Source organism: Mirounga leonina, unplaced genomic scaffold, assembly GCF_011800145.1.
Source record: "Mirounga leonina isolate KUSES-001 unplaced genomic scaffold, KU_Mleo_1.0 Mir_166, whole genome shotgun sequence".
Classification (NCBI taxonomy): domain Eukaryota; kingdom Metazoa; phylum Chordata; class Mammalia; order Carnivora; family Phocidae; genus Mirounga; species Mirounga leonina.
Window position 1 is genome coordinate 37,197,955 of NW_023270418.1, and position 20,962 is coordinate 37,218,916.

Sequence of the window (20,962 nt, forward strand, 5' to 3'; positions counted from 1 at the left end):
GGGGGCACCTGGTTGGGGGTGGGGGCACCTGGCGGGGGATGGGGGCACCTGGCGGAGGATGGGGGCACCTGCCGGGGGGTGGGGGCACGCACCATATAGAGTGGCTGTGGCAAAAGTCTAGCGCAGAGATGATCTGCCGGAAGAACTTCCGGGCCTCTTTGGGGGTCAGCCTCCCCTTCTTGACAAGGTAGTCGAAGAGTTCCCCACCAGACACGTGTTCTAGCACCAGGTATCTGCGGGGGACAGGTGGGCATCGGGTGGCTGCACGGGGCCCAACCTGCCCGCCTTGGGGCCACCCAGCCACAGCAGCACTGGCCAGAGGCTGAAGGCCAGCACCCCATCCTGGCACCAACCTCTGCCTGTCCCAGCCTCCAGCACCCTCGGCATGAGGGCCCCACGCCCCCCACCTCCTGGCAGGCCTGCTTCCGGCACCACCATGGGGGGAGCCCTCTGCTGTGGGGAATCCAGGCACAGGGTCACCCCTGGCCCCCTGGCTGAGGGACGGCCGGGCCTCCAGGCGAAAGGGACATTGTGGCTGTGGACACCCACGCAAGCTGGGGCTGTGACCATTCTAGGCCCTCCCCGGCTAGTCCAGCTTGGGCTCCCAGAGCAGGGGTCTGAATCAGACACTCAGGCCCTGAGGGAGCCCTGGCCAATAGGGCAGACCTCCAAACAGGGTGAGCAAGGGGTTGGAGCAGGGCAGGGCTGGGGGCACCCAGGGGTGGCCCTCACACTGGGTCCTGGAAGACAGAGGAAAAAGGTGGGCATGGCCCAGCGGGCAGGTCGTAACCGCCCCACTCGGCTCCCCAGGGCCTGGTGGTCTGGACTGGGGCAGGGGCTGGGGGCTGGGCCCCTGGGAGGATTCTGACAGGGCCCCAGGCTCCCTGGCTCTGTGGGCCAGTAGCCTCGAGGCCTGGCACTCCCCTCTGCCACCCCTCTGTGCCCTCGCCTCTGCTGCATCGGTCACTGGCAGGGGCCCAGGGACTGAGGGCCCTCTGGGCTATGGCGCAGGGCTGTGGTGGGGGCAGGGCAGGATGGGGAGAGCTGGAGGGGCAGGGCATGCCATGTCTGGCCTGGTGACAGGGGCTACAGGGAGGGAGGGACCCCGAGGCCCCCGGGACATGTGCATACGGATGTCTGCAGGACCCCCAAGGAGTTCCTGGAGGAAGCCAAGGGTGTCTCCAGAGCTGGTCTTGCAGGAATGGAGGGGTCAGTGGGGGTGGGAGCACAGGGAGCCTGGAGGGGGCACTAGGTGGGATTCAGGCAGGAGGGGCCCTCCTGGGGGTCCTGCCCTGCTCCCGAGTGGGAGGATCCAAGCACAGCACAGGCCAGGTTGACCTCGTCGGCAGAGGGCCCCTGGCTCCTCCCTCACCCGGGTGGCCTTGGGCTTGGGAGTCCTGGGGAGCGTGCGGGGCCCTGCAGGACCCAGCCTGGCCCCCCGATCACCCTCATGCTGGGCATGGTGTCCCTGTCATTGGGTCTTTGCCCAGGCTGTGTCCCCCACTGGACTGCTGTCCTACGACCCCCCCCACTGTGGCCTCCTTGGGGCCAAAGGCTCTGCCTGTCGTTTCCTTCCCCCCACCAGGTCTATCCTCAAGAGGATCTCAGCAGAAATGAGGCGTGATGGGTCTCCCGCATTGTGTGCCCCAAGCTCCTGGGACGCCCCTGACACTGCAAGGTGGGCCCCCCGGTGAGGCCGATGGTGGGGGGCCATGCAGGTGTTGTCTCCGGGGGCAGACTTCCTTGGGCTCGCAGTGTCAGGGGCCTGCCACCCAGCACCCCCACACCCGTGCTGACCGGGCGGCTCCCGTCACCCTAACCCTCAAACACGTGGGTCCCGGCTGGCGCAGCGGGAATGCCAGGGCGTTGAGGAAACAGGCCCAAAGAGTGAGTCACGTGTAGGAGGGACCGCGGTTTGCACCCAGGGCCCGTCCTCCAACCGTGTACCCGAGCCCTCCTGCTCCCCCGGGCAGCCCTGGGTGGCCGGCTTCGTGCCCCAACCTCCACTGCCCACAACAGTGTTGGTGGGCTGTGGCCGGCCACCTGGGCCAGCCAGTTCCGTCCAGCAGGCACCCAGGCCTCTTCGGGGCTGGGGCTTGGAGTCGAGCCCTCGAGGCTCCCCCGGGCCAGCCCCTTGCTCACGTTTCCTCACTCAGTGCCAACGTGCCCAAGGACAGTGCCGCCGGGGCCCCTCCTGAGGCCTGGGCATCACAGGCCGGGCCTCCTATAGTCACACAAGCAGGAGTGACAGGGATGGACGCCCCCCCTGCAGTGACCTTGGGAGGGACCACCACCCACAGCCCAGGTGAGCTCAGGGAGGCCATACAGTTGGTGACTCTGCCGTGGTCTGGGCCGGGAGCGCTGACCGTGGAAGCCTCCTGAGAGCTCCCTCCTCACCAGGGCCCCCTGCCCGGGGGGCTGCCTGTGCCCTCCCCAAGGCCCCACCCCGGCTCTCCAGACCCGGCAATACCTACAAATATTTTTTGTTTTCATAAACATCGTGCAGCTTTAGAACGTGAGGGTGTTCGATGAGCTTCAGGATGGCAATCTCCCGCTCCACCTGCATGCGAAGAAGAGGTCCATCTGGGGGCAGGCTCACTGCCCTGCTCCCTGCATCCACCACCCCGTCACCTCTTACCCACAGCCCTGGGGCTGGGCGGTGGGGGACACCGATGCCATGCTGCCCTGCCCTCCAGAGGTCTCTGGCTGGTGGGGAGACAGAGAGATCGAGTGGCCCGTGCCCGCCTGGATGCCTTGGCTGGGTCATGGGGGCAGCAGGAGGCTTGGAGGAGGGCCAGCCTAGTGATGGGGTCTGCACCCCTATGGACTGGCCCATCCCATCCCAGGGGCATCACACAAGGGGGCTGCCTCCCAGCCCCTCCACCCCGGCCCTGCCAGGCCTTCAGGGGGGTGGGCCCCAGTTAGATCCTCAGGCCCCTGCCACTGAGCTCTGTGTCTCTGCTCGGAGAGCTTATGGGCAGCTAGAACTCAGTGTCCCCAACTGAACATGTGAGACCCAGGTGCTGTCCAAAGGAAGGTCAGGGTCTGCCCGCTCCCATCCAAGCAAGCATCACCTTCCCTTAAAACTGCCCCATCTGTGGTCTCTGGGGTTCCCCAGTGGGGCCCACACAAGTCACTCCCTGCCCTCTGGCGAGGTCCTCTTCCCCATCAGCAGCTCCCCCATCACCCTCCGCCCCTCAGGCAGCCCATCACTGCCCTCCTCGCGTGCTGGCCCCACGTGCCCCCTCGGGAGATGGCTGGGAGAGTATGTGCGGCACAGTCCCCAGGGCAGCGGCAGGCGTGGTGGAAGGGACCCCCCAGCGTGCCACCTGCCTGCGAAGGTCTGAGTGCCCCACACCCACGGGTGAGCAGACAGATAGATGGGGGAACCCGAGGCCTGAGCAACCCCTTCCCACTGAGTGTCCAGTCCCAAAGGGGGCCCAGACTCCACCACACGAGGGGCTCCCAGTACTGGGGAGGGAGGAGGGCGGGAAGCAGGAGGGGTGGTGTGGTCCCGTCCCGGGAAGTGTCATGTCCTCTTTCCCTCTCTGAGGCAGGGGCCTCCTCCTGAATCTAACTGGGGAAATTGAGGCCCCACTGGCTACCCCAGCAGGTTGGCACAGGGCCCAGACGGTGCCCCGGGATGCGGCCTGTCCCTCCCAGGTTCCTGGCTGAGGCCAGGAGAAAGGGCAGGCTGGCCGGTGGGCGGCAGCCAGCACGGAGGGTGCTGGTCACGGTCAAAGGACAGCAGCGCAGGGAGCCCGCTCTGTGGCTGGAGCCGCCCACCTGTGCTCCAGCAGGACCAAGCGAGTGGGACCCACCTGGGCTGGCTTCTCTGCAGCCCCCGGGGTTCTCACCACAGGCCCCCCACACTGAGCTCACCTTCATCAGCACAGACTCGCTGAGCTTCTCCCGGTTGACAATTTTAATAGCCACCTTCTGGCACGTGACACAGTGAATCCCCAGCTTCACAAGGCCTGCAGGGTAGAGAAGCCCCCTGAGACCCCATCCAGGGCTCCAACCAGCAGGGGCCTACCTGCTCCCCCTCAAGGCCCCTCACTCAGGGCCTGGGCCCTGCCCCCACCCCTCTCCGCCCAGTGCGCCTCAAGTGGGACTCCCACAGCCGCTGTCCGCCGTCCCACGCTCCTTGGTCACTGCCCAGAAGAGCTCCATCTTGGAGTGTCCCTGCCCCACACCACATCCTCTGCCCACGGGACCAGCCCTCTGACCTCCTTGAGACCCTCCCCTTGCTCTCGAGGCCATGACCCCCAGAGTCCCCCCACTCCAGGCCTTCAGCCACTGCCCAGCAGGAAAGCCAGGGTATCTCAGACTCGGGGCCACCCCCTGCCTGGACCCTTAGGGACCCCTGCCTCCGGGATGCTCAGCCTCTGCCACCCGACCCACCAACTTCCTTTCAGCCTCCAGATCTCTGGGCAGAGATGTCCAGACAGTGTCCGGCTCGCTGCTGTCTCCAGGACAGTACAATGGGCCCAAGGCCACTCCCTGGACGGCACCACCCCAGCCTGTCACCCCCCCTGCCCCGCCCCCCACCCCTGGACCCCCCCAGGGCAGAACACTAATTCAGTCCTCCTCACGGCCCCACTTCTAGGACCTGAGCCCCAGCACACGTCTATGGTCCTGGTCGCCGCCCCCTTGTCGTGTGGCCACAGCCAGGCCTCCGCCTCTCCTCCCTCCCCTCCCTGGCTGGGACAGGCCTCCGGGGCCACCAGCAGCCTCGCCCCCACTGCAGCCCAGGCCACTGCCAGCACCCTCCAGACCTCTGGCTGGACCGCTCTGTGGGCTCAGGCCCAGGACACCCCACCTCTCCATCCCTGAGCCTAGGCCCCCAACCCTGACATTCCCCAAGGTGATTTCATTCCCAGGTGGGCACGTGAAGGCGATCATGATGGCTGAACCCACCTCCTGCACTTGGGGGCACAGGGGGCCGGGGGACCCCGTTCACCATGGCATCACAGCCCGACCCTGGGATGCCCTTTCTGTGAACACTGAGGGGCACCGACACTGTGTCATCAGATTTGATCAAAGTCGGGACCCCGACTGCACACCCACCCCATCCATGGTTCTGGGGTGACCCGGCCCCCTAGTTGTTGCTGCTTTAACCGTGACCTTGAGCTCCTTGTCATGCTCACCAGCTGCTTGGGTTCACCTGGGTTTGGGGGATTCTTACCAATTTGCACGAGCCCCTCGATTTTTATGGGAAATGAATCCCTGTCACATGCATAAAAAACACCTTCCCTTAACGGACCGCACGTCCGTAACTTTACGTGGCCTCTGTGTCCTTCCGTGGAGCACGGTCACGGCTGTCCTTCTCAGCACGGCTTCTTGCCCTCCCCCGGTGTTGGGCTGGATGGGCCTGCAGGCTAGCCTCTCCGTGGGCACAGGGAGCTTGGCTGAGGGAGGACACCATACTTGCCCAGAGGCAGGAGCAGCGGCAGGTGGGGGACCTGGGCCTTTGTGGGCGATGCCCAAGGGCCAGGAGCTCGTGTGCACACTCAGGGAAGGACAGATGGGCTCCTGGGCTCCAGCAGGGTGTGCCCGCAGAGCCCCCCCCCCGGCCCAGCTCCCACCCCAAGGAGGCCTGCAGACCCCTGGAGCCTCTTGCCGGCTGCCTTTGATCTGGCCTGAGTCCTGTGATTCAAGGTCAGCAGGAAGAGCACAGAGCACACAGCAGGAGGGTGCTGTTGGCGTCCATCTGTAATTCAGGCTGGAAGCCCAGGGACTCAGTGCCCCCAGGATGGGACCGGCCCTGCCACCAGCCCTGCCATCTAGACAGCAGGCGCCAGCCAGAGTTAGAAGCAAAACGTGTGCCTGGCAAGTCCCCAGAACAAGGCTGACAGGGCAGGGTAGCTGGGGAAATGGGCAGCAAAAGCCGCTACCCCACGGGGGACGAGCTCCTCCAAGTCCAGAAGGCCCAGGTCAGACACCGGACGAGGCGGCCGGACACCTCCCCAGAGGAGACAGCTACAGGCCAGATAGGGCTGGAACAGGAGCCCGAGAGACCCCCAGGGCAGAGTGCCATCGCTGTGCATTCCCGAACACAGGTGGGCACAGCCCTGGGCCAGCTCTGAGGGCCAGTCCCTGCGGCAAACAACGAGAGGGACAGGAAGGAGCTCAGGCACCGGGGTACCGAGCAGACGGGCCGGCGCGCCCGGGCCGACGGGCAGGAGGACGCGCCCACACGCAGCCCTCACACAGCCGTGCACACGTGTCCTCGGGAGGCAGGAATCGCAGACACGTGAGGGGAAACGTCACCCTGCTTCCAGAAAAGGGAAACAAATGGGTGTCCGAGTGACAGGGAGCCCGACAGCCACGCCGGCCCCTCTTCCAGAGGCCCAAAACCGTGCCGCCGGTGCCACCGCCCAGGGCTTTGCCAGGCTGTGTGCCCTGAGGGAACGCCATGGCCGCCTCACCAGCCGCTGCACGGCTGCCCAGCGGACAAGGTGTACCAAACAGGCCCCACGCCACGGGCCTGCCCCTGCCCCTCCGAGCTGCTCGCGGGCCTGGCCCCCAGGAGCCTCCCGCTGAGCCCAGGTGAGGCCGGCCAGGACGCAGGGCCAGGGGCAGGGGGGCTGCCCTGGAACCCTGGCACTCCCTCCCTGCCTTCATCTTCCTCCACTTGCTGCCTCTGCCAAGGAAGTCTTCAGCCCTGCAGACTTCTACACACCCCTCAAAACCCAGTGTAGAGGTGCCCCTCCTTAGTGAAGCTTCCTGCCACCCTGGGCAGTGACTCAGCCCTGGATGTGCTGGCCTCCCACAGCCCTGGGGTCCTCTGGGGTGGGGTGTTTGGGTTCCTAGCAGTCCTGCCACTTCCCTGGAGGCAGGGAGTGGGCCATGTGCCCTCGGGAGCCCCCACTAAGCAGGCTCGAGATGGTGGGAGGACAGCGTCTGCTGGGGAAGCCCACAATCACCCTAATTACCCAGCCGCTGCAACAGCTCAGGCTTATCTCCGAACTGTGACACATTCCCATCTCTACAGCAAACACACACGCGTACCAACGCAGGGCAAGCGTCCTGTCACCGATGACTGCCAAGCCCGGGCGGCAGGCGCAGGAGGGCTGGACCGCCTGAGTCCATTCTGCAGGAAGGCTCCGGGCATCCAGGAGCCCCACAGGGAAGGCGTAGGCGAAAGGCCAAGGAAGAGCCCAAGTCTCCCAGGGCTATCCCACCCAGCAGGTCCTCACTGCACCCCAGACTTGGGCACAAACGCGCATGTGCTTTAATGAGCGTGCCCACCCCCTGGGACCCCAAGCCTGGCCAGGAAAGTCAGGGGGACCTATGGACTGCCGTCCTGAGCGCCCCCTGCCCCTCCACTCAGCTATTACTGCCCACGGGACCCAGAGGGGGCCAGAGAGCCAGGGGGCAAGGGCTGCGGGCGGACTGGTGCTCTCTAGGGTGGGCTCGGGAGCACTCTGCAGGCAGTGCCCACTCCTCCTGCCCCGTGGCTCCGACCGGCCCTCGCGCCCACTGCACAGTCTGGAAGGAGGGAGGAGGCTGGCCCTGCATGTGCTGGGCCCCACGTGGCTCTGAGGGGCGCAGGACAGCCCCAGAGCAGTGAGGAGCAGGGTGCTGCAGGGCCAGGGGTCAGTCCTGAGCGGATGCCTCCTGGGGGTCATCCTTGACCTCGCTCTTCTTCTTGGTCGTGGTCCTTCACGAGCGCCCTGAGCCCTGGGAGCCCCCAGAGAAGGCCCCGGACTCCCACCGCCCAGAGGCTACCCTTTGGTCTGGGCGGGGGTCTAGCAGCAGGTGACACTTGCATCAGGGACAGCCACCTTCTCTGCATGTCCACCATGTGCCGGGTGCAGAGGGCCCTCTGCAGAGAGGAGCGCAGAGCCTGAGAGGTGAATGACCAGCCACGCCTGCCCCCACCGCACTGCCAACTGGCCGTGGGCCAGGGCCACGTGAATGCCACAGCCTCTGCAAGCACCTGGGAACACCACCGGCCCTGCAGAGTCCTGCGAAGTGATGCACACAGGGCACACGCAGCTCCTGCCCGGGGTGGGGGGGGCGAGCAAAGGGAGAAATGATTGTTTCTGCCGTTTCTCATCCAAATCACCAAATACCTGCCTCGGTGGAGACCTGGCCCCTCCCCATTGCTGACTCAGTTACTCTCCAGACTCGCCTGGCCCTCGACCCTGCACCCTGCCCCCCTCCAGCCCTGGCCGCGGTCCTGCCCTGGGGGCAGGCAGCTCTCCTGAGCCCAGAAGAAGGTCCTCCTGCGGCTCCCTCCCCGCCTGGCAGCCGGCAGTCCCCCCGCCCCCCCCAGAAGAGGCTGAGAATTCAGGGAAAGGGTGGGAGTCAGCTGTCTGCCCGCAAAGCCCGTGAGAGGAGTGGATGTGGGACGTGGGGCAGGAGTGGGTAGCAGGCTCACGGGTGGCGAGCGGTGGTCCAGACGCAGCCGAGTCCCCCTGGGGAGGACAGAGGCTCTCCGGAGAGGAACCTGGCCGCAGAAAAGGACGGCCACTGTCCGCGGTGCTGACCGAGCCGGCACCTGCTCACAGGGCCCCCTGCCTGTGTGCTCACACCCGCGACTGGTGATGGCTCCGTGTCAGCTGGTCCTTGCACGTGGGGACCAGGGAGAGCGGTGCCCACTGCAGGTTCTGGGGAGGGAGACTCATGGTGCGGGGGCGGCGGACACTTCTGCTGAGCCAGGGTGGAGGAGCAGGGCAGCGCGGGGCTCCGTCCGTGTCTCGGGAGAAACCAGTGTCCAGCCGCTAGCGCTCACGGGGCCAGCCGAGGGTCCCTAACAGCTGGGGTGGGAGGCCGCCCCTCCTCCGTCACAAGCCGCTGCACCTCTGGCTCGGGGCCCAGGGCCGCAAGCATAGCCGAGGGGCACCCATTCTCCACCTCCTCAGCCGGCCTCACTGTGGGGCCCCACTCGTGGGCACGAGAGGGAGCAGTCCCCGGGGCGGGGCCCAGCGGACACGCCTGTCTTGCCGGGTAGACGGCCCTGTCACCCCTCCTGCTTGGGCTCTCCTGGAAGGAGCGGGGAGGTGGCAGCACACTGGCTGTTGGGAAAATGAGTCAGCAGGGCTGGCGGCCCTGAGCCAGCCCCACCTCCCCGGGCTGGGCTGCCCACAGCAGCCTGGGCAGCGGGAGAAGCCTGAGAGGGCGGGCAGGGGCAGAGGCACACAGGCCTGAGGGTGGGGAGGACTGGGAGCCCCCCCAGCCGTAGCATCAGCGCCCAGTATCCTCATGGGAGTGGCCTGGATCCATGCTCAGAGTCCACACACTGCCCTTGACTGTCTCTGGGGGCTGAGCTTCCCAGGCTCTGCTCTCAAGGGCCAGCTCGGCAGCCGTACTGAGGGAAGGCCCAGATGCTGCAGGGAGTCCGGCCCTGGCCACTGTCCCCACATGGACAACTACCCCATGCCGAGGCCAGGACCCACACACCTGGATCTGGAGGCAGAACCAAATGGGCAGGGGCCAGGCATGGCGTTCCCCACAGGCCAAAGGCCCCCGATGGGAGCTTGATGCAGCCAGACAAGCCCGGGGCGGGCAGCCAGAGCCGTGGCGGGCCACCCAACCTGCTGGCCCAGGAGGGCCAGCTGAGCGCTGAGCTGAGCCCAGAGGAGAGCGGGTTTGGGGGGGCTGTAGAGGCCCCGCCCCCAGCTCCTGGGAGAAGCTCATGGGCAGAGGCAAAGAGCACAGGCCGCAGGCGCAGGAGGGTGGCTGTCTGCCGTGCTCCCAGCTGCACCTGGCCCTACAGCCTCTGCCGGCCACCCTGTCACCCTGGCTCTCCAGGCTGCAGCAGCCTCCGGGAGGACCCCTAGGGACCCCACTTCCTAGAAGCCAGCGTCCCGGCCACACGGCCCCTCCTGTTCTGCACCACACTGGCCTACGAGCTGCAGACTCCGTCACCTGGGCTTGTGCTAAGGCTAAGGCCCTAGGGCAGGGTGGGCTCTGGGGGGTGGTCAGGCCTGGATGTGGCCGCCTGCTCCAGCCAGACCACTGGCCGGAAAGGAGGCTCCTAAGGTTCCTCCACTTGAACCTTGATCCTCACACCAGCCCACTTCCTTTCTCAGAAGAGGAAACTCATAGGGTGCCTCCCTCCAGGGCTGTGCCTGGTGCAGGCGGGGCAGTGGTGAGAGCCTCTTATGGAGGAAGCAGAACCCTCCCTCCCGCAAATCCTGTCCTTAAACCCCCAGAGTCCTGCTGGGGTCAAGAGGCCAGGGAGGGGCATGTCTGGCAGAACAGTTTGCCGAGTGTGTGGTAGGGGAGAAGCTGACCCCAGGGCCCATTCTCCTGTCACTGCCCACGGGATCAGGGTGAAACTGAGCCTGGGGACAGCGCTTCCCCAGCTGGTGCAAGCACATGTCCCACCCCCAGCACCCACTCACAAGCGGCTTAGGAAGTCAGCAGGGTGCTGGGCAAAGACATGGGCTGAAGCCCAAAGACGCTAAAGGGAATGAGTCCAGGTTCCCAGCACCACCCCCCAAAGGTGGGGCGGGGTCCTTTCAGCACCCTGGACAGGGGATCCATGTAACTTGGGGTCCAAGGACAGCAGCTGACTTGCTCTGGGCTACACAGCTGGAGTGACACCAGAGCCAGGGTGCTCTGGGGAGCCGGTTGTCAGCGCTCCCTGGGCACCTCCTCCAGCCACACCCCTGCTCTTTCCTGAGCCTGGAGCCAAAGCCTGCCTGCACCACATTCTGGGGGTCGTGGCACAATGGTAACCTCTAAACCCAGGATACCAGCAGAGCACAAAGCTCTCTGGACTACCCTTCTGGCATCATCTCAGGAGGCCCTACCCCAGATCTCTGGCACAGGGTGCAGGTAGGGCCAAGGGGCCAGCCCTCAGCGGCTAGAGCACCTCCTTCCAAAGGGTGGGGAGGTGCAGGAGCCCCCACCCCTCCTGGAAGAGCACCCGGCTTGCGGCAACCTTTAGCTAGGGAGAGTCAAGGAGGCCAGGACCTGCTAGGGGCTCACAGTGCGCTCACAAACCCCCCCAGGTGTGGGGTGGGATGGGGATGGAGCCTGGCAGAGGAATGGCTGCCTGCTCTCCAGGCTCCAGAGGCTCTGAGCCCCATGCTCAGGGAGAATGTAAGGTCCCTCTGGCCTCCAGTGGGATGACATCAGTGCCCAGGCCCCACGAGGAGCCCCCAGCCTGGAAGCCCCACCGGGTCTGGGGTGGCCTCTCTTCACAGCAGGTGGGGGGGGGGACTCCCAGGGAGGCTGTGCTGGGAGACAGTCCACACCAGGCACGTGTGGTGGCCATGCTGAGGCCTAGCCCCTCCACCCCAGCTGCCTCCCACCCCGCGACAGGGGATGGGCCCTCTCCAGCTGCTTGACTCCCACTCCCACCAGCCTCACCCTCCTGGGGAGTGAGGGGCTTGTGGTCAGGCTGGGGAAGTTCAGGGACAGAAGGCCCAGACTTAGGCCCCTCCCTGGAGTCCACTCGCCTGAATAAAGGGCCACACGCCCCACCCTCCTGCTGCCAGTTCCCCCGCACCCTGACAGGGCGCCAGACGCCAGACCTGAGCCCAGGAAGAGGGTTTGGGGCCCCCCACCCCAAGCCCTCAGCATTGCCCTCTCCTCTCTCCCAGGGCTGGTCCAGGGCCTCCCACGCTCACGTCTGCCTTCCAAGGCCACTCCTCCGCAGGCAGAAGGCGGAAGCCCCTGCGGGGGTAGGAGCACTGCATTGGGTTTAGTTCCCAGGTTTCAGGAGCACCCCTGCCCGCTCAGCTGCCCTAGGTTCCAGCCTGTTGCGCCTGGACCCAGCAGACTCGCTTCAAATGCACCTCCTTGGCAAACATGCAGGGGCACCTTGGACTTGCAGACCAGGAGGGCGGCCCCTTTGAAGTTGCCCAGACATCAAAGCGCCCTCGTTCCCCATTCCTGGTAGCCCTGTCTGGGCCTGCATTCTTCCTGTGCCCCTACCGGACCTCCGTTCCCGCCTGCAGGCCCCCTGCCCCAGCTCTGGGGAGTGGGGGGTGCTGGGCTGGCGCCCTGGTTCTCTCAGCCTCCTCCTGGGGCTCCGAGGTCCCCAAAACCCTTTCTCCTCCTCTATTTGGGGGGGTGGGGATGTCCGGATCCTGTGCCCCACCCCCAACCTGTGCAGTGCTGCATCCACCCGCATCCACCCGTATCCATCTGCCCGGCACGCCCACGCTTCTGGGCCCCGTGGAGGCCCTGCAGGCCGCAGCTCCCAGCGACACCCCCACACCCCCCCATCACATGGCCAGCTCCTGGTTCGCACCCACGCACGTTCCTCCCAGGTTGGGAAGGAGGCCCCGATGGGGGGACCCAGAGGGGGACAGGGGACGGGGGGTGGGGAGGGAACCCGGCCCCAGCAGGCTCAGTCTCAATATAGATTCCGATGTTTCCTTCGCCCACCAGGCGCCAGGGGGGAGGCGGTGGCGCGCGTCTCTTGGGAGACAACTGTTAACGCTCTGAAAAGGAACCTCTCAAATTAAATTAATTAAGCCCTGAAATATTTCACACCCGCTGCAGCCACTGGGCTGCCTCTGCCAAGCTCCCCGCCCTCCCCACCCACAGCACCCAAACACGACGTAGGGGACTGCCACCCCCTCTGTACGATGGACCGGAACCCCTCCTCCTGCTGCCCTTGACCCAAGGGAGGAAAGGGGGGGTGGAGAGGCCAGCTCTCTATCCACCCCCATGCACGTCTTCCTGCCTCCCCCATTCCAGAGCTCCTCGTGTAACAGGGGGGCTCTTCTGCTGCCCAAAAGCCCTTTGCAGGTGGAGCTGGTCACGTGTGCAGTAAGCAAGGACGGCTGTGGTCCAGGACCAGCTTTGAAGCCTGGTTCCCTCTCCCCTCCCGGGGTGGGGGCTTCGGTAGCCCCTTCAGCCTTGGGGGTGTCCTAACACCCTTTCCTGCCTGGGGTAAAGATGGAATGAGGACCCCCCCACACACACATGGCTGCAGTCCTAAGCATTCTATCCTTGATCCCTGCCCCTCCCAGAGGCAGTCTGGGACTGCCCCCGTGAAGGGGCCCAACTGTGTGCATAGCCAGGGGGTCAGCATAGCCAGGGGTGTCAGCGGTGGGGCCAGTCAAGCCAGGCACCCTCTCTCCAAAGCCCAAAGTCAGCCTTCAGAGGCTTCACATGTTTTCAGGCCCAGAGCCAGTTGAAAATCCAGAAGACAATTCCACATGCCCCCTCCTCCAAAAAAGCTCTCTCTTGGTTCTTCACCCAACTGGAAGATGCTGATAGGGACCACCCACTGGAGCCCCAGGGTTAAGAACTTGCTTGCCAGGACCCAGTTGGAGGGCTGAGGGAGAGGTCACGGCCCTCCTGGGAACACAGACCCTCCTCCCCCATGAGACACTCAGGACAGCCTCCCAGGCTCAAAGCTGAGAAGGGTCGAGATGCTGGGTACCTTCTGGAGCCTGAAGGCAGTGACAGAGGCAGTCCCTGCCCCCACTCAGAGGCTAACGCGTGTTTAGGAAGTACCAGAGGCATTTCCTAAGCAGACCACAATACGGTACCATTCAAAAGGTGTCTCCACTGGGGACATATGACAAACGAGAGAAGGAAGTTGAGGGAGGAAGATGGGCCCCAAGAGGACTTTGCTGGCCCAGGTGTTGGAAGAGGAGGCAGAGCTGGGTGGAGTTCTGGGGAAAAAGGGGGGCAGGGACAGATGCTTGGGGTGGGGGGACTTTGGGAAGAGGTCCAGACTGTGGGCAGGTGCCTGGAGAAGCTGCCAGAACCCTGCCTGCCAGAGAGACCCCAGGTCCCTTGTGCTTGTCTCCTGTCAACGCCACCCTCTGGATTAAAAAATGGTGGTGGAAAGGAGATCTCGAAACATTCCGGAAACAGAAGGCAGGGGGCAGGTGATGAGGGACAGGACAAGGACTGGGCTTCCCAGTCTCCAGAGGACCCAAGAGAAGCTCCAGGTATCAGCGTCAGCCAGGGAGCGCAGGGCAGGCCTGAGGGTAGGGCTGCAAAGACAAATGTGACACTTACTGAGGGTGCAGATGTGGGGACAATCTAGGTTGGCATCCCCCTCTCCATGCCCAGAATGGGACACAGACTGGGACAAAATCCAATATTTTAGGGGCCAGGAGGCTGCTCTGACCAAGTCTTCCTAATTCTGACAGGCCTAATGCCCAGTCCCCGCCCATAAGCATGCCCCCACCAGACTGACCACACTCTGAGCTGTGAGCAGGAGTCCCCTCCCAGAGAGACCCAGGCAAGAAAATATTCTTACTTCTCACACAAGGAGCCACACCACCCACTCAGGCCCCCTCACGTGGGTAAACAGCCAACTACATATTTCCAGAGGGAGTCCAAACAGAAACAGAACTGACCCAGGAGAAACAGCTGTTTAGAAAGGCTTTTACTGATTATTGCATTGACTCACTCAGATTTAATAAGTTGCTACATGTATAAAACAAGGAATCTACGGAAAGGATGAAAAAACAAGAAAGAGCTCTAGGAAAGCAAAGACAGTAATTGCTGGAAAAAGAAGCGGGTGAAAGAAGGACCAAACCATGGAAAAATGCCAACGAGGCTGAGAACAGAGACAAGAAGAAAAGATGAACCAGGAGGCACTGATAACCCAGGAAGGTGATATCTGATTAAAGGAAGGAGCTGAGAGTGGACAGCAGATGTTCCCGAGACCCAAGACCCAGTGGGCGTGGACATGTCACAGCGAAAGGCCCCACAGCCTGCCCGGCCATGGAATGCAAGCAGACCCACATGCACGCACAGCCTCGACAGTGAGATCCTAGGAGTTTGTTTCATTGCTTCACTCACTCATTCACTCATCGAGGATGCATGGGGCTTCTCCTGGTGACAGGCATTCAAAACAACAGAGAAAAAGAGAAGAAATGTCCACACTGTGGTGTTCACACCCTCAATATACTTAGCTAGAGCTGAACATAAACTCACTGAAGTGACCACTCAGTCCTGACCCAGCTTAAGTCCTGCCCAGATCAAAGTGATCAGCCCCACCCTAAATGCCTGAGAGGGAAGGTTGAGCCCATTCTGGAAAAACCAAAAACCTTCCCTACTGCAGTCGAACTGTCTTTTTAAATAAACAATGCCACCATACAATAAAAAGGATGCGTACACAAAGAAGTAGAAAAATGTGACTTATTCTTGGGGTGCCTGGGTGGCTCAGTCATTAAGCGTCTGCCTTCGGCTCAGGTCATGGTCCCAGGGTCCTGGGATCGAGCCCCACATCGGGCTCCCTGCTCTGCGGGAAGCCTGCTTCTCCCTCTCCCACTTCCCCTGCTTGTGTTCCCTCTCTCACTGTGTCTCTCTCTGTCAAATAAATAAAATCTTTAAAAAAAAAAAAAGAAAAATGTGACTTATTCTCAAGAGAAAAAAATAACCTATAGAAGCAGGCTACAGCTAACCCAAATATTAGAATTTTCAGAAAAGGATTTTAAGATAATATTATAAATACAAATATTTTTTCTCCTCTCTCTCCCTCCTCTTCCCTCAAAAATATATATATTTTTAAATTACAGTAAAGGATAGACCAAAAGAATTCATTGGATGGGCTTAACAGCAGAGTGGACACAAAAGAAAGGATTAATGAACTCTAAGACAGGTCAATAGAAACTGCCCAAACTGAAATACAGAAAGCAAAAGCATGAAAAAACAAACATAACAGCACATCAGAGACCTGTGGGACAGCTCCAGAAAGTCTAACATAATTGTAACAGGAGTCCAAGAAAAAGAGAAGAGAAAGACATATTTTAAGAGATAACAGCCATGATTTTCCCCTAAAGGTATCACATATATCAGCCCACAGGTCCATGAGGCTCACTGAAGCAAAAGCAGGAGGAAACACGGAGAGCCACGCCACGGCAAATCACTGCTAATTTGATACAATGGAAAGGAAAAGAGAAAATCTTAAAACCAGCCAGAGAAAGGACGTGCATCACATCGGGTCAGTAGTGCATGACTTCTCACCAGAAAGAGCACGGCCAGGACGGGAATGTTGTTTGGGGGAGGGGGCAGGCAGAAGCAGCTCTGGGGAGGGTGGGAGGGAAGAGCAGAGATGCTGTGGCAAGTCAATGGAGCCAGGTTAAGGTGTTATTTCCAAACCGAGCAAGAGCACCTGGGAAGAGCTGAACTGCCACGCCGGGGAGAGGGCAGCGCGGGGGGCCGCTAGGCAGCGCCTCAAGTGCCAGTCAAGACTCTGGCGTGAGCTCCCCACCGGGAGTCCTGGAAATGAGATCGGTTCAGAGAAGTGGCCTTGGGGGCTGCACTCGGGAGCCTCCCACAGGCGACCGCTCAGAGCACAACGTGCAGCCCAGGACTTGCCCTGGTGAGCACTCGTGGCCGCCCGGTGGAAAACAACGTCTGGAGGAGCCGGTAAGACACGCGTCTTGTATGCACAGACTTCAGGTGTCTTTCCCGCCACTTCACTCTGTCGCGTCACACCAAGTCGGCCCTCCCTGGAGAGGCTGCAGAGCCCCATTCTGGACCACGTGTGAGTGGCTACCCGGGCACCACCCTGACACAGAATGAAGACAACCGGCCGGCGGGGTCTCCTGTGCCCGAGAGATCCGCGGCACCTGCTCAGGACCCTGCAGAAAGCCTGGCCAACACCTCTACACAGGTGGCAGTCCCACACACGGCAGGACACAGCTCCGGGCCCCCGGAGCCAAGAAGAAGCCCTGCCGCTCCCGGCACCTGCAGCCTGGCCTCCCAGCTGCCCCCTCTCCCCAGCGCCCACCCCCGCCCCGGGCCACACTGCGCCCGCCACTGGGAGGGACCCTGTGTGCCAGACAAGGCCCGGGGTTGCCACAAGAAGCCAGTGATGAACTCTGTCCATCTTGTTCCGGGTGCCAGCTGGCCAGGGACTTCAGAACTTTTGAGTTGCAAAGATCTGTAAAAACTAAGTCCCAGAACACACGTCCTGAGAGCACCAGTGGCCCCAGGCCAGGAGTTCGAGGGCCTCTGTGCGACGGCGGGGGGGGGCACAGAGCCCCCTACCAGGAGCACCTGTGAGCCTCCCACAAAAGCTGGCCAGGCCCCCTTTCCTCTGAGCAGGCCGACTGCACGGGACAGAGTGCGCATGTGAGGGAGGGGCAGCAGGGTGAGCGCGCACGCGGCAGGTTACCGTGTGTGCACGCCGCCCCCCAGCCCCGGAGCTCTGCTCCCCTTTATTTTTTTATTTTTTATTTTTATTTTTTTTTAATGTTTTATTTATTTATTCATGAAAGTCAGAGAGAGAGAGAGAGGCAGAGGCAGAGGGAGAAGCAGGCTCCCCGCGGAGCAGGGAGCCCGATGCGGGACTCGATCCCAGGACCCCGGGATCACGACCTGAGCCGAAAGCAGACGCTTAACCATCTGAGCCCCCCAGGCGCCCCTCTGCTCCCCTTTAAAACCTAAACCAGTGACACAGGGTGAACTTGGGGCGTGATTTCTTTGGTAAGTACTAATCTTAGTTCCTACGTGATATATTTTACTTTGAAAATGAAAGTAAATTCTTCTTTTTAAATTAATTGATGATACTTAATTGTTCTAGAACTAAAGCCCAGATCAAGCAAAAGCAGTTATCACTGATTAGCACATGACAACTACCAAACAATTTGCTGTATAAAGCACCGCTCAGACACAGCCCACTCTCGGCATCAAGTGCGACGCAGGTGCCAGTCCTGGGGAGGGGCCCATTCTCCAGGGGGGTGCAGCCGGGTTGGGGCTGGCTCACCACGTGTCCCCACAGGCATCCAGACACAGCCATTGTGGGCAGACCCACGCCCATGCCAGGCTCTGCAGATGAGCCTTGACCCCAGCGGTGGCCCCAGTGCCATGCCCTGCTGCACTGACTGGGGCTGCCCTCGGCCTTGGTCTTTGAGCCCACCCCAGGGGCCACGTCCTTCTGGCTGTATGCAGCCCAGGCCAGAGCCAGCAGTCAGCATGCCTGGCAGAACATCCCTGCACTTTCCCGGGAGGGTCACAGCCACTGCCAAGCTCACCTGCCCCTCGACCAGCAGTGTCACTAACGACGGCATGAGGAGCTGGTGCAGTGAGGGTGGAGAGCAGGTCATCCCGCTGACTGTGGGGCTGAGGTCAGGACCCCTTCTCCAGGTCCCCATAAGCTCTTGGATTTGTGGGGTCAAGGGACAGCAATAATGGGACAGTGTGGGAAGTCCCCAAGACAGGGCTCCGCCCCAGCTCTACAGGCCCCAGATGCTCCAGGTCCACTCCCCTCCTGACCCAGGGGGCTCTATCGGGCAGCTGGGGCCGGGGAACCTGGGGGGCAGGGTATGGCTGGCTGGAGGAGCACAGCCTCAGCATCCTGTTGTCCCACACACAGCCTGCCGGTCCCACACAGGCCCCAGGGCCCCGGCCCAGCCTGGCTGCCCCCCATGTCTCCTCACTCAGTGGGCTCACCCCACACTTCTGCTGGCTCTGGCTGCCCCTCCCCCACCTTCCAGGAATACTTTTCTTAGACTGAAAACAGTCAAACTAAGTCCAACCAAAAAAAAGTGAGCATTTTACCAAACCAGCTATGAAATCCATTTGCTTCTCCACCACCAGGAGCGGCAACCACCGCTTTGCCGCTAACCAAACTTCTCCAAGGGAGGGAGCCTTGCAGGTGCAGCCCCAACTCTGAAAATGACCCCTCGGAAAAGGGACTGGAAGCTGCTCCCTGGGCTGACCCAAGGTCTTCCTCCGATTTCCTACCTTCTCCCAGAGGTCTCTGCACCCTCACCCCAAGTCCTCAGCCAACCACACCCCACCTGGAGGGAATGGGGGCTGCAGCTGGCCTGTCCCAGGACCCCAGCCTTGGGAGCAGGCAGAGACCCCACAGGGGCAGTGGGTAGAGGAACAGGGGAGCTCCCCCAGAGCCAGGAGCCAGGAGGCCCCCACGGGCAGCTTTCCTGGTACACTCTCCACCCCAGGGAATAGGTCAGCTTGTCTGCTCTGAGGCCATGTGCCCAGAGGGGATGCAGGCCACACAGACTGGAGGTGCAGGGGCAGGCCCTCCTTACCCCCAAAGGGGAGGGCAGCAGCAGGGGCTGGGCATGGGAGGGGTGCCAAGCCCACCACACAATCTAGCTCTGCCCCTCCAACCTCCCACCACTCTGCTTTGCCCACCACCCACCCCGCCCCCTCTGGTTAGCGCTGGGCGGGGGGCGAGGGAGGGGCCTGGAGGCCCCACCTTCACAGAAGTACGTGCATACACACATTACACACATATGCACACATGCACTCGAGCAGGGCAAGTTTGACTTGCTTCCCATCAGCACACAGCTCATTCCTAGGGAAGGATCAAGAAGACAGCCCACAGCCTGGGCCCTCTGGACCCTCTGCTGCAAAGGGACTCCCCAGGCCCCAGTCTCCCAAAGCCCCAGCTCAGGGTCCTTGATGGAGAATCCAGTCCTGGGAAAGCATCTTTGGAGTGCCTCCAAGGGTCAGCACTGGGCTCTGGGGCCAGGTCCTCCCTGTGGTCTTTTCGAGGGGCTGCAGGGGAGGTAAAAGAGGGTGGGGCAGAGGAGGGGTCCCCTGGGCTGATGAGAGAGGGTGGTGGGGCTGAGACATAGACCCAGGGGAATGGGTCTGCCCTTGGGGTTCCCAAGGAAGCCTTTGGGAAGCGTCAGGCTGAAGGCTGCCGGGAAGAGCACTGCCGGGGCATTGGTGATGGGTCAGATGCCCCCAGGGGTGCTCACAGAGCACTGAGGCCAGCACAGCAACTCCAGGACAGGCCCTGGGGCGCCGGCCTGCTCCCTCTGACCCTGACTTGGGTCTCAGCCCTGAGGGCCATGATATGCCACAGAGAAACTAGCCCCAGCGCCCCTGGTCCTTCCCAACAAGGCCACAGGGCAGAAGGCCCATAAGCTCCGAACAAGGGCAGTGGGGGGGCCTCTGGGCGGGGGCAGGAGGAGGGACCAAGGGATGAACCCCCCAGAGTAGTCTCTGGGGCTGGGGAGAGGCAGCTCCCGTCCCCAGGCCCCACCCACATCCCTGCCCCAGGCTGAGTGCTGCCTGCTTGTTTGCAGGAGGAGCTAGTGGGGGTGGGGGGCAAGGACAGGCCTCAGATAGCAAACTGGGTTGGAGAGCCTGCCCCGGAAGTAGCCTGGCTTGGGCCCAGGGGACCTGAGGCTCGGCAGGTGGCCAGCAGCCTGCTCAGCCGTGGGGTGGGTGGCGGCAGGCCCAAGGACTCAGCTCGGGTGCATGCATTCCCACCTGGGAACCTGACAGCTGGGCCTCACCTGGTGCCGGTGGAAGCGCAGAGTCCTCCCCGTGGGTGGCTCTCTCCACACTCACGCACGCGCATGCGCACGGGGACTCCCACTCACGCGGGAAAATAACCAGGCGGTCTGGGCTGAGCCCGCAGGGTGGCAAGTTGCCTCTGTGGTAGGAGCCGGCCTGGCTTTGAGGAGCGGGTGGGTGCAGCAGGAGCTGGGGGTGCGGGCTGCAGGGGCCCAGGTGATCACCCCGGAGGGCCTGGACCTCGCCCTCCCAGCAGGCAGGAGAGAGGGTGTGTCCCCCGGGCTGCTGGGGACCCGACCACCCCGGGGTGGCAGGTTCCCCTGTGGTCAGAAGCCAGTCCAGGGCCGGGGCAGAGCCATGCCCACTGTTCAGCGCAGCACCCCACCCCCGACCCTGCTCACTGACCCAGGCTCTTGGGATGTCCAGGTGGGGGCTCTGGCCCAGGAGCAAGGAGGAAAGAGGGAGAGGTGGGCGAGAGAGGGCCCCACTGTGAGCAGTGGTGAGGCTGGAGCTTCAGGGAATGGAAGCTCCGCGTGGGTTTACTTTGCCCCTGGGTGCAGCTGGGCCTCTCTGGGGGCCGCGGCTGGGGAGCCTGCTCAGCCTGGCAGCCAGAGCTCCCCCCCGCCCCGAAGGACCCCCGGCTGGTCTCCAAACCCTGAGCAGCCTCATACAAAGCCCTCCCCCTCCTCTCTCCTGCCAAACCACCATCTGTTGCCATGGCAACGAGAGCAGGCTGGCAGGCGCACTAAGCGCTCCCCCCCCCCCCCCCCCCCCCCCCCCCCCCCCCCCCCCCCCCCCC

At 62.8% G+C, this 20,962-nt stretch overlaps 1 protein-coding gene across 1 annotated transcript in view; it reads right to left on the reverse strand.

Annotated features, from left to right (window-relative positions):
• The window catches only part of BRSK2 (BR serine/threonine kinase 2), a 65,200-nt gene that overhangs the window by 25,840 nt on the left and 18,398 nt on the right, over window positions 1-20,962 (reverse strand). Inside the window, exons 2-4 of the mRNA XM_035013599.1 lie at window positions 3,883-3,977; window positions 2,475-2,560; window positions 93-233 (exon numbers count right to left, since the gene is read on the reverse strand). Coding sequence (XP_034869490.1) covers window positions 93-233; window positions 2,475-2,560; window positions 3,883-3,977 — 322 coding nt within the window. The remainder of the gene's footprint in view (window positions 1-92; window positions 234-2,474; window positions 2,561-3,882; window positions 3,978-20,962) is intronic.